Source organism: Rhopalosiphum padi, chromosome 1 (assembly GCF_020882245.1).
Source record: "Rhopalosiphum padi isolate XX-2018 chromosome 1, ASM2088224v1, whole genome shotgun sequence".
NCBI lineage: Eukaryota > Metazoa > Arthropoda > Insecta > Hemiptera > Aphididae > Rhopalosiphum > Rhopalosiphum padi.
In genome coordinates, this window is record NC_083597.1 from 81,369,530 (window position 1) to 81,383,361 (window position 13,832).

Consider the following 13,832-nt stretch of genomic DNA (forward strand, 5'->3'; position numbering starts at 1 on the left):
ATCATTTGAACTATTAGATGCATTTCTGATGCATCATCATTTTTAAAAATTAAATTAGCCATCTTCTTTACAACCAACAGTAAGGAAAATGGTTGTTATTTCAAAAAAGTTTAAAAGCAGTTTATACTTAAAATTATTAAAGGATAGTCCTTAAATTGTATATAAATAATCCTATTAGTACACCACACATAAATATGGCAAAAAAAAAAATGAAGGTAAAATTTCATAAAGCATACTGGTAAGAGCAGGTTGAGTATGCTTTGTAAATCATCCTGTATGGTCGTCGTAGGTTATGTACTTTGAAAAACATTACAATTTCCCGATACAATATGTATATTAACAAAAAATTATATCGAAAAAAACAGATGATCCAACACCGGTAATTTACGTATACATGTAATTTCTCAGCTGTGAATATATGATGCGCATTTCACCTGTGGGGAATTTCCCCTGTTTCACGTATGACCTAGACCGTCAAATGGTATTTAAGTGTATTGGCGCATGTTGTTGATGCGGATCCACTGTAGTTAGTTCCACTAAGGCAACCGGACAGTGCACTTGCGGCAGACCTCACGATTTCGAACGATTTTCTGTTTTGATTTTTATTTTTTACGATTCTATAGAAATATTGTACTTGTTGCTTGGATAGATTTTTATCGTAATTTTTTTTCCAAGTAAACAGTAAACAGTATATTATATAGTCATATACACGTATTATAAAACAATTATAATAGCAAACAGTATAACGTTGCGATTAGCGTGAAGTTTCCGCACCAAAATATTGAGTACCATACATTAGAGCGAAGATTTTACAGGTAATTTATATTTTAAATATCTTTATAAGTATGAAGAATATTATAAGAACAATTTGAACAGTTTTAAAATTTTAATTTTTAGAATATTTCGGTATTATTTGTTACATTTTATATGTTGCTAATCCATTGTTAGGAGTTTTTTTATGTCTTTAATTCAACTTGTTATGAAATATCTAATCAACTATAAGTCCTTACTCCTTAGAAATTATTAGGTACATAATATATGAATTATATGAATTAGGCAGATATTTATTGTTTATATAAGTTTCAAAATGTATTTATTTAAACTAAAAATAAAAATAGTTATATATTATATATACGTTTAAAAATGTATCGCTGATCAAAAAGAAAATATTTAGTACAATATTTTTAGAAGACTCATTTATATTACCATCCTATACATTTTGTATGAACAAATTGATTTCAACAATTACAATCTATGTTCAATTCAGCTCAATAAGCAAATAAGATAATCCAATTCAATTTATACAGTATAATTTATTTTTAATGTGAAATTTTTATCCAAAGAGAGAATATTTATTTCTAAGTATTTTTTATTCAACTAGGTAAACGATGTAATAGTGGTAATCAGGTAATATAATAATAATACGCGTAATTATTTTTAATATTTTTTTTTATAATTTATATTTTAATAAGTTATATCTCAGTCTATTAAATAAGTCTTCAAAATTTAAATTTATTTTTTAGTATTCAAACCTCTTTGAATATGATAAATAGAGATTTGAGGGCATAAAATTTATTTTTATTTAATTCGTTATCAGAAAAATGTATATAACTATTTGCTTTAATAAGTTCTAGTTGCTTTTCTTTTTAAATTGCATATACATTATTTAATTTCATCAATTTATTTATTAAAATAAGTGTATTATGTATTCGATTTGTGTTAAATCCACTATAAGAACTCTTTAAATTGTACTTTTGTATTTTTTCGCAAATAGTAAAATTTGAAAAATATCATATTATGCTTATACGACATCAGATTTTGAATCAATATAGTATACACCTATTAAAAATATTATAAACATTTTAGAATTTTAAATTATAATACACTACGTTCAATACCCGCTTACTTTAAGCAAATTCTATTATTGTTTTATGGTCAAAGGTCTTGACATACGATATTATACATTCATTGTGTCAATGGAAGACCGATTTGTAATTTATAATTAACACGTCTGGTTAATGTAAACATATTTAAAGAGAAATACTTTAATATTTAACCACCATAATATAACCTTTAATTATTATTTCAAGTTCAAATTTACGAATACCGGATTTTGTTAAAATATATATCAACATATTACATAGCAGTTAATAATAAAGTGTGTCATAAATTCGTATAATAATAATAATAATATGACTGTTAATCTAAACAATCTAACATTTTTGTTTCATTTATCTTTAATAGTTAATTACTCTACTCAAAAGGCCATTAGTTATAACACTTAATTACTAGTTAAAATTACTTTAAGTATTTATGAAATGTTACATTATAATATTATTATTAGATTATATTTTAGTGATCATATTGGTTGATTTTAAGAAGTATAACATTTTCTTGTTTTACTCAGGTGTCCAAGTGTAGCATCAAGGTTTTCAATCGTGTTGAGGTTTAGTTAGTCAATGTTCTTCATATCATTAACATTCCGTTATAATTGTTTTACTGTGAGCGTAATACCACATGTTTCGCATATAGGAGGTTATTTTTTGCCTCGAGAAATTCGACGAATCTAGTGTGTACAATTCTTAATCAATTTATTATTGTTCCTTAATTTTGTTTAAGAGTCGGAACTGCCTGAGTCTCATCTGTATGTCGATTTCTTAATTTGATTCGGTTTGATGTTCTAATTATTCCCGAATACATACCATTTGTATCTCACGTGTATTTATATAAAGTTTATACAGTTTTTAAAGTCATAGTAAGGAATTTCGATATAGTACGTAATACATCTGCACACGCTATACTTATAATATAACTAAATCATGTATTTTGTGTTTAAATATAAAATTCTGACATTTTTTATAAAACAATTTATAGCTATGTGTATACGTGTATTATGATAAATATATACAATAGATATACTAACAGGTATACTAGGTACAGCATCCAAAGACAAATGTTAATAAATATAATTGTATTTCGCTCAATATTATATCGCTTTATTTGATTCGGTCAACGCACTACGCATAATATATATATTATATTAGGTCTGGCCAGGTTTCGATACATTTTTTTACAGTAACTACATATAAACGTTAGTTATATGCTATAGTCTATGAGTTTTACCGTGGAAGACGATACATATTTATTATTGTTGTTGACCTTACAAAATTCGCATTTTCAGTTACATCATTGGATAAATATTTTAAAAATGTATAAAAAAAAGTAATACCTGTTTTAAGAATTAAAATAAACCTATTATAATTTATTCAGGATAGGTATTTACAGTTATATAATAATATAATAATATAATACGATAATTGGTATTTATATGACAGCTATGATACATAATAGAGTACTACCTATACAAATATTAATTTAAAAATTTAAAAATCAAAGTTAGTCGCGTGTTTGTAGGGGCGGCGTTACTCGGGAGCAAGGGTGGGCAAGTGCCCCCAACATTTTATTTTGCTCCTCCATGCCGCCCTATAATTTAATGTTAAAAATATGTAAGTAAATAGAGAAATTGTAAATCATTATTAATATATAAAATAGTATTAATTACTTTAAAGAGTTTTTAGACTTAAGTTATATTATTATAAGTTTGACTGTTATATTCAAATTCAATATGCTTTTTTGCACATTTAGAAATAAATATATTGAACAGAGTTAATACTAACAGCACACTTTCTAAAGTATCATACATTAAAAGATAAAAAGTTATGTATTGTTATATACAAAAAAAAAGAAAAAGGAGCAAATCGGTAGCAGACAACAACAATAATAACTACGATATTGATTATAGTATATTTAGTTTTTTCATTAGTTTACAGTTTAATCTATTCACGAGTTGTTCGATAAGATTATTATTTATTATAATCAATAAATATGTTGCTATGGGAATTTATTTTATTAGTTTAAATATTGAAAGATTGTTTATTTATATTCCAATATGGTTTCAACTCAAATATTAAATATATTAATTGAATGATTTTCAAATAATTACATTCCTGTTCTTCGTACTATTGACTTAAATTGATTGAAAGTTTGAAAGTAATTATTTAGTGTTTTTGTCAAAAATTATGAATTTTTGGTGTAGATACTCCCGTATTATCGGGCAACGTCAATTTTTTTAATCCCTACTTGACTTTACGACATTTATATACCTTTTTTTAAATTTTATTTAAAAATGAATCTTTCATACAGGAGACAAAACTGGTTAATGAGCACCCCCCATAATACCTTATTTGGTTTATTATTATTATAGTTGTCATTGTTTCAATTTTTGTTTGTTTTTCATTAATTTAAAATTATTTGAATTGGATTCAATCCATTTGTATTTAAGAATATAATTAATAAATAAATAAATATATTATAAATTATAATTTTATTTGTTGGGAAATATGCTGATATTTGTTTATAATTGTATTATTATTTGTATGCGGTAATTTTCTATTTGGTTTTTGGTTATACCGTCGTTTTAGTGTTTTAAATTCAAGCTTATTTTCTGTAAAATTCAACAGTTATTTATATAAATTAAAAATTTACTCAATAATAGTTATGTTTTAAATAATAAATTACAACGACAATTATGTAATCATAACGTATTCGTATTAATGAGTTATTAATAATAATATTAACACTTGATGCATAGCTAGGTCATCGCATTTTAATTTTTTTTCTTCCCAAATGTTTTTGATTTGAATTTACGTAGTTATAAAATTATGTGGCAGTTATTTATTAACAATTAGCACACAAGTACAAAAAGCTTAACATTAATGTAACAGCTAATTTCTATATTACCTTATATGTATAATAGTAGGTATACGGTATACCTTATACCTTTATGTTATATTCTAAGGACGCAATGGTAATTTTTTTGTAATATTTCACCACGCGCTTTGATAATTAACTATATAGTATTAAAAACGTATTTGGCCAGTAAAAAGTCGTACATAGTCATCTGTATTAGGCTATATACTCAAGGATACATAATTTAATTTATTTTATAAGTTACAATGTGTTTGAACAACACTAGCTGTGGGTTAATTGGTAATTCGTACAGTTTTTTATTCTGTGCATTATTTTGATATTTCAGAATGCCTGCTGATATTGCAACCATGGATAACTTTGATTCGAACAGCCAGAACACAACTCATGACATGTCAGAAATTCAATCTTTTTACGATGGTATGACGGTATTTTTGACTGGCGCCACTGGATTTGTAGGCAATTTAATACTAGAAAAACTAATCAGGTAACAGCTATTCATCCAAAAACGTCTATAATATATTACACGACACACTATTGTTTAATCGGATTTAAATTGTTAATTGTTAATTACCTACATATTTTGTGAGTTCACAGCATAGTTTTTATTAAATATATTCAGATATACAATAATATGTCAACACGACTGTATATGTATGTATACAGTCACGTGGCAAGCATTTTCAAATTTTAAGCAAAGTATTTAAAATATGACTCACTCACTACCCCCCTACAACATGATATATAATTTAAAACTGTATGCTAATTTAAGATTTTTATTATATGACAAAGTTCATTAACAATTTAATAATAAAAAAAATACAATAATAATTAATTATACATTCACAAATATTTTAATTTTTAAATTCAAGATAAATTTCTAGGGCTAAATAATTGCATTAGGCAAACGTTATTCACCACGCCACTGTATGTATAATAATATATTATGTATAAGAATATTCTTTGTAAAATGATTATATATATATATATGCCATATTATTTATAATTAACCATAATTTTAAGTTTGTTAATTTTTTTCCGAATTTTCTGTGCGTTAGAATAACCTTACGTGTAATTATAATATTGAGTTATACACAGCGAACGTTGAAATTTGAAACTATTAAGTAGAACTTAACTATAATCGATGCACTGATCAACGGCGTACCTACAGCACGTAATTGGATTATTGTTAAGAATTATTTCAAAATATTATATATAACCAAAACGGTGGACGATAACAATATTATCTGTAGGTTAGGTACTCTACAATTCTGGTTTTATAAATTAAAATTCATACTCAGGATTGTTTATTTAAAATTTAAATATATTCCTATGTTTGTAAATAAGTTTATCACGACATCAGAATACTTGAGTAGCTGTGTACCTATATGGTTTTTTGTGATTTAAAACAAAACACGGGAAACAAAGAGTATAAAATATATAGTGTGTAGGTACGTCATGCAGAATATTTAATAAGTGTAGTCTACGTAAGCTCAAGTTTGATTTTTTTATCTTATTTTTATATACATTTTGTTTCCAAATTTTATTACTTAATCAGTTTATCCTAATCACATGTATATTATTATGATTTGAAATACTAATATCCCATAAAAGGGGCTTATATGAAAGTATATATTATTTACTTCCGTATCAACTGACAATGCCAGATTTTAATTTATTTAGGTACTCAAGACAATTTACTGTCGTAACACACATTTCAATTTTAACACGCATACAGTATTATATTTTGTACAACGTATACAACCTAATGATTTTCCATTATACCTAATTGTATTATTTAATTTTAAAACGTCGTAAATTATTATACCTTAGATGTCTTAATAAAATTTTTTTTTCTTCGATAATTCAAACAGTGAATTATTATAGTATTTAAATATTAAAATAAAAAATTTAATTTTTAAATGTAGGCTAACTTAATAATTAAGAACAGTTAAACATAAATCCAATAATGTTCGATGTAATATTATATTATGACAATATTATGTATATATTTATAATAGTAAATTACCTAAAATGCATTTTATTTTTATTTTAGAACTTGTTCAGGTGTTAAAAGAATTTATGTCTTGATCAGAGAGAAAAAAGGAAAAACTACAGAAGATAGGTTTAAAGAGCTCTTTAATGACCCGGTGAGTAAATATTTTTATTTTTATCACATTTAGATAGTTTGAAGAAAATAGTTTCAGAAATTTAACTATTGTTATGCATGGATAATACATTTTCACTGTATTTTAATGTCTATAATATTATGGCTAAATTATATTACATTAAATACGTAGTATTCAAGATATATTGAATAATATACATCAAATGTATATCAGATGTTTATTCATTTTATTAAATCGAAATAATAAGATTAACATAATTATTAAATTATTTATAATTCAAACATAAATACTATCATTTAAATCAAACTTACGAGCTACTTATTGTTAAACTTAATTTTTATAAAATTACCCAGTTAAAATACTTTTTAAATATCATATATGCTCATTCACGAATTCCGAATAAATAATACATTCAAATGGATTTAGACTGAGTCATATTTATGTTGATTCATTTAATCAAATGTGTGTATCAAAAATGACATGTAAAAAACAATAATATTTATAAATAACAAGTGTAAAATAAAAACATATGAAACGAATAGCAAACACATTATACTTGAATGTCAAAAATGAAGAAGAAAAGAGTTATTGACCTTTAAAAGTGTCAATTAATACTATAAACGCAATTTAAGTATATTTAAAAATGTTATATATAATATTATACAATGTATAAATACGTATAATATAATGTATATACATACTTACAAATACATATTGAATTATTTAATTCAAAAAATATATTTACAATTTGTGTAAACTATTAATACAATTAATAAAAATGTATGTGTAAATTATGTAAAATTTAAAATTTGATATAAAAAATATATCTTTTCAATATTCATATATTTGTTTTTTAACTTTCGTATGTTATAATTGGTATAAATTTTTTTTTCATATAATTGCAGAAATATTCAATATATTTTCATTAATTTATTTGTATTGTTAATTTTTTATTTTCCAATCGTTTTTAAAATTAGTGTAATAATATTGAATAATTAAAAAATAAATTTATGTTCAGTTAAGTAAAATTCGAGGTGTTCAATTTATTATTTCAGGTATTTGAATTAATGAAAAAACAACAACCCAATTACTTGGAAAAGATTACAGCAGTTATCGGTGATTGTTCTTTACCAAATTTAGGGATAGATGTTCAATACATGAATATTATGAAAAATGAAGTAACACATATTATATAACATAAAAATAATTATATTAATCATTAACTTTTTTTTAATAATTTTTTTTTAACTAAGGTTAACATTGTTATACACTCGGCCGCCACAGTAAGATTCGACGAACAATTAAGAAAAGCCGTTAACATCAATATAATTGCCTTACAAGATATGCTGAAAATGAGCCAAGAAATGTCAAACTTAAAGGTAAATAATGCACTCGTATGCACTTGTTATTATGTATTTTTTATTTAACCAAAAGCACTTATAAAAAGGTAGGTAAGTGAGTACCGCTCTGCTGCACATTAGATGTCTAGAGGACTATTTAGGCCTGTTAAATTTTAATTTAATGATATATTTTCATTGTATACGAAAAACGATTCTGATCGGAAACAGTCTATTTAGCCTATATCACCAAGGGTTAATGTTTTTTTTGATATTGATACTTAAGTCAATTATTTTGCTTTTAGCACTTTAATAGGTTGATATAATTTTTTTCCGAAAATATTGCATTAATTATATTATTATACTTAATAATTTTAATTTAAAGTAATATATATATTTATACCATAATTATATCAACTTAATTTATAGTTCAAAAATTAATAAAATCTTTCTGTATAAATACCATAAAACAGTAAAAATAGATTCACACTTATATAATGATTAATGAGTTGGTAATTTAAAATAAATTAAGATTATTATTACGCATTAATAAACCCATAATAATATAAAGTACATACAATTTTAAGGTCCCACTAACACTTTTAAATCATAACAAAATAATATTAATTTATCGTTTAAATAATTAATTTCGTCCAAATTTTAACTTAAAATGTCTATAAAAAACTAATTGTTTTTATATATGTTTTGGGTTTTATGGTTCCGATATGAACTACTTATGTGAAATCTTGTATTAAATTTTCAATTTCTTAGATACTAAAATAAAAGTTTTTATACATTTTTGACTAAAAACTAGTTTGTGGTTTTGATGAATTTCATCAAAATTCTAACTTCAAATGCATAAAAATAAAATTGTGCCTGTGTGTTTTTAATTCCTTTATACAGATATATGAATATATTTTGTATAACATTTTCAAACATTAATTCTACTTAACAAATAATTTTATAAAAAAATATACATTTATAAACTAAAAAAATTGAAAATTTCAAATGCCTATAAATAACTCAAAAAATGTTATCAATTTTTTAAATTCTATAGTATAATATGATAATATAAATATTTGGTGAAAATATCAATTATTTACGGGTTTTGTTTTCGTGTTACATAAAAACAACAAAATTAATTTTGTTGAAAATATAATTTGTTTGAAAATTCCCGTTTTTCTTAATTTTTGTTTGCTTTTCCCAATTTTAAAAATAAGTATTGAGAATTTTTAAGTTTATCCTCTATAAAGTACAAACTGCATATAATTTAATATCAAAAATAACTTCTATTTATGAAAATTAAAGCAATTTATCGACAACTTATTGTGTTTTATTATATATAAAAAAATCACATCCATGATAAAATCAACACATTCATCGTTCCGCTCAGAATCTAAAATAATTATAATAATAACAACGACTTGTGATACTAATTAAGTACTACCAAATTAATAAGTTTTTTTATTTACTTTAATTTTATTTACACTTATTTCCGTTTAGGCTTTTGTCCACATTTCTACAGCTTACTCGAATTGCGCCGGGAGAAAAGTCGTTGATGAGATATTCTACAAACCACCAATATCTGGAGATAATTTGTTACAGCTCGTAAACAGTCTTGACGATGACTACATCGAAAGAATTACTCCTTCGTAAGTAGTATACCTACTTATCTGCATAATTCTTTCTTGGTTAATAGATAGAACAAAAATCTATTACTCAATTGAAATAAATAGAAAATAATTTATTGGTTTTTATATTGGTCAAGAATAGTCACAATTTATGAATAAAATTAATTAAGGGTCAAAAAGATTGACGAAAAAAATTTAAATGTGTTAATAATCGCTTGTTTTATTCATGTAGAGTGTTGAAAGAGTGGCCAAACACGTATGCAATGACAAAAGCTATTGCCGAAGGCGAAATTTTAACATACGGCAAAGGGTTGCCCGTCGGAGTGATAAGGCCGTCGATGAGTGAGTAAAAAGTGTATACTTGTGTTTGATTCTATGTATTATGGTGTAGCAACCAGCCTGAAACCCCTTGGCTTTCATAAGTATTCTTATTGAATTGTAATAATATCATGTATATTTTTTATATAACAATTGTTGAGCTATAATGGTTTATTCTAGTAGTTAATAAAAATAATAATAATATAAAATGTACTCTTATCAAGTGATGAAAAACAGACATACAAAAATTGTATTCTGTATTAATATTAGTTATAGTAATAATAATATTCTTGACAGTAATACTTCTATATTATATGTATAGTTATCATAAACTCTAAGTAGAAAATACAAATATTTATTACGGACCCTACTTATTTTCGTACTCCACCAAGACATTTCTATTTGCACTACTGATACAGTGGCTCATAGCTGTAGTTGTTATTATATAGAAATTATAAATTTTTGTAAATTGTTTTTGAACCGTAGTTGTTGCCACCGACGACGAACCTGTCTCCGGGTGGATCAACAACTTTTACGGACCAACGGGAGTCGTAGCGGCCACCGGCATTGGTCTTATGCGGTGCATGTGTGCTGATCCCAAACAAATAGCTGACATCATACCTGGAGATTTCGTTAGCAACGCTGTTTTGGCCTCCGCCTGGGACATCCACAATCAATGGTGAATAACGATTTTACAAATGAGTACCTGTGAGGGTTATGATATTTTATTGTGCTTTCACGTTCGTATAGCACCGATAATATCGGAGCAAATAGTCATATTATTGAAATTTGTTAAGAATTAAAACATTTGACGCTGTAGACGACTGATAGTCCCTTAAGCAATGACGTCCATAGTCATTAAAAAGATGTATTTTCAAAATATTTATATCATGTAGGGGGCCTTAATCTCGAAATATAATTAAAATATTACAGAACAGCGCTACACGGTACGTGTAATTATATTATTTTCAATCATATATACTGTTCTTTTGTTCGTATGTCAGTCGATGAAAGTATAAAATTATTATGATTTTGATAAATCTGCAGTACTATAAAGAAATAAGCAAGTCAGTAATTGAGTAAAGATCGTAAAATTGTACCAATTTTCGACGTAACTGATATAATAATTATTTTAAGAAAAAAAACGGTCTACGAGTATTTATGCAATATGTAATTATTTTTATAACCATCAAAATTATTTAATATTTGCATTGGCTTAAAGGCACGTACTTATTCAATAATATTTAGAATAAATAATATTTCATGACGGTTTTAAATACACCATGTTTGTCTAATGCAGCCGTAGTATTGGTATTAGGTACTATTACCTTATGAGTATAGTAATAATTAATTATATTGTAAGTTTTCATTTTAAATGTCTTTATATATACTTTTAATAATATAACAAGTAAAAATAAATTAAAACATACTAAACATACTAAATATCCTAGGCAAAATCATAAAAGTGCCAACGGTTTGAATAAAGAAAATCATGAGCCAAAAATTTACAATATCGTTTCTTCGAGCTCTAATCCCTTGACATGGGGAGAATTTTCATCATACAACATGACATTTGGATACAATGTACCCTCTATAAAAGCGGTGAGTGGTCCTAAAACGTTTTAAATAATTATGTTGAATGCAAGAATGAGTTTGTTTACGCACAGGCAATATTTATGATCAAATGAAAATAATTATGTTTTTTTTTTTTGCCTTCTTTTATTTATAGATCTGGCCAATTATGTTAAGACTATCCAAAAACAAATACGAATATACAATTTTATGTTTCCTTCTTCATACTTTACCTGGTTACATTATCGATTCCTTAGCCAAGCTCACGGGAAGAAAGCCACAGTAAGTAAACGATGATGAAAAACGAAAAAAAATATATTGTACTTATATTAATATTATATGACTAAATAAAAGTTTTCTCAAACAACCGGCTATATCGATGTATGTATAATTGTATACCCATATTATAATATACCTTCGATTTTTACATTTTCAGATTAATGGACGGATACAAAAAAATGCATAAATTCTCTGAAGTTATATCATACTTCAGTCTACAATCGTGGACGTTTCACGATGATAATACAAGATCGCTGATAAAAAAGATGTCCAAGTTAGACCAGTCCCTATTCAAGTTCGACATATCTAAATTAAGCTGGAATGAGTATTTCAAAAAACACGTTTTGGGAATTAGATTGTACATCATAAAAGATACAATTGACTCGGTGCCGGAAGCACTAAAACGAACTAAAAAGTCAGTAAACACAATCCGAAAGATCGGTCATTATTTTTTTATCACAAGCAATTGAAGATTATTTATTTATTTTTTTAATTTATGTTTTCAGATTGTACATGATTCACTACACGTTAATGTCTATATTGGTGGCATTATTGATTTTAATAGTGTATGGGCTGTTCATACTATTCGTGTAGGTAATTCAAATCTCTGTTGTCCTAAATGGCGATTATACATGTATAATAAACATATGTATTATATAAACATAAATCGCTTAGTTGTTATGAATTTTGTTTTGTATCTCATTATGATGTATATTACTTTTACTCAAATTTGTACAATTTTATGATAATTTTTATACTCAAAATTATTTAAAATTCTTTAATAATATTATTGTTGTACATACTCGTTTTTATGCGTCCAAGCATACTTTATAATATTAAGTAGGTATAACGTGTTTGTATTTATTATAAGTGGAGTTAATAATTATTATTGTTAATATTAAAATATTGTATGGATATAATATACTTACTTTTAAAATGTATTATATCCGAAAATAGTTTATATTACCGATTTTAAGAGTAATGTGAATAATTATTAAAAAGACTTTTAGTTATTATATAAATTATTATAATAAATATATATGGTGAAACAAACTACTTTTTAATTGTTTTCTTTTTCAACTTCAACAATGGAATTTTTCATTTAGGTAAATTTAATATAAAATGTAGACAAATTATAGTTAATTGCATCTATTTTTATCATTATAATTCTACGTTTAAATAAAATGATAATTTGAACTTGATATCAATTAGTTCCCATAAAAAAATAATAAATAATAATGATGTACGAAACTAAAATTGTACAATATTAAGTTAATTGGAATTCATTAAATATGATAGAAATAATATTGGTTTAAAGTTTAGGCTCCTCTATATAACTGGCTTTATACTGCATACTTGTTTATTCTGAATACAATATACTGTGTTTGTATACATTATTTAATTATATTAGTTTGTGCGTTGGTTAAGTAGTAGACTTCATCGTGTTGGTCATAGTACCAGACCACAGGCGTAGCTTTCGAGAAGTCAGTGCAGCTGTTTATTTAGACTGATAAAATAAAAGCTTACAGGTAAATTATTGTATTTTTTACTTTTGGTTTTCAAATGTAAGTAAGTGCATTAAATCATCAATTTCCATTTTTTAAATAAATTACCACACCACATTATACACATTTTTTACATGTTTAAGACTAAAACAAATTCAAATTTAAATTGTTTGTTTGTTTTTTGTACTAATAAATAATATTATAATATTACTGAAAATTGTGTATAGTTGATCTATTAATTGGAATAGTTGGATAAACTAATATTCATAAATACACTGGCAATTAATGTGTCTT

General features: G+C 24.9%; 1 protein-coding gene across 1 annotated transcript; it reads left to right on the plus strand.

The window, feature by feature from the left end:
- Nucleotides 1-502: 502 nt before the first annotated feature.
- On the plus strand, nt 503-13,089 carry LOC132920148 (fatty acyl-CoA reductase wat-like). Its single transcript, XM_060982316.1, has 12 exons — nt 503-815; nt 5,096-5,254; nt 6,824-6,917; nt 7,952-8,074; nt 8,150-8,275; nt 9,737-9,885; nt 10,097-10,206; nt 10,669-10,861; nt 11,634-11,784; nt 11,912-12,036; nt 12,191-12,448; nt 12,540-13,089. Exons 2-12 carry the CDS (start codon nt 5,097-5,099, stop codon nt 12,625-12,627), a joined length of 1,575 nt encoding a protein of 524 aa, XP_060838299.1. The 5' UTR covers nt 503-815; nt 5,096; the 3' UTR covers nt 12,628-13,089.
- Nucleotides 13,090-13,832: the final 743 nt, after the last annotated feature.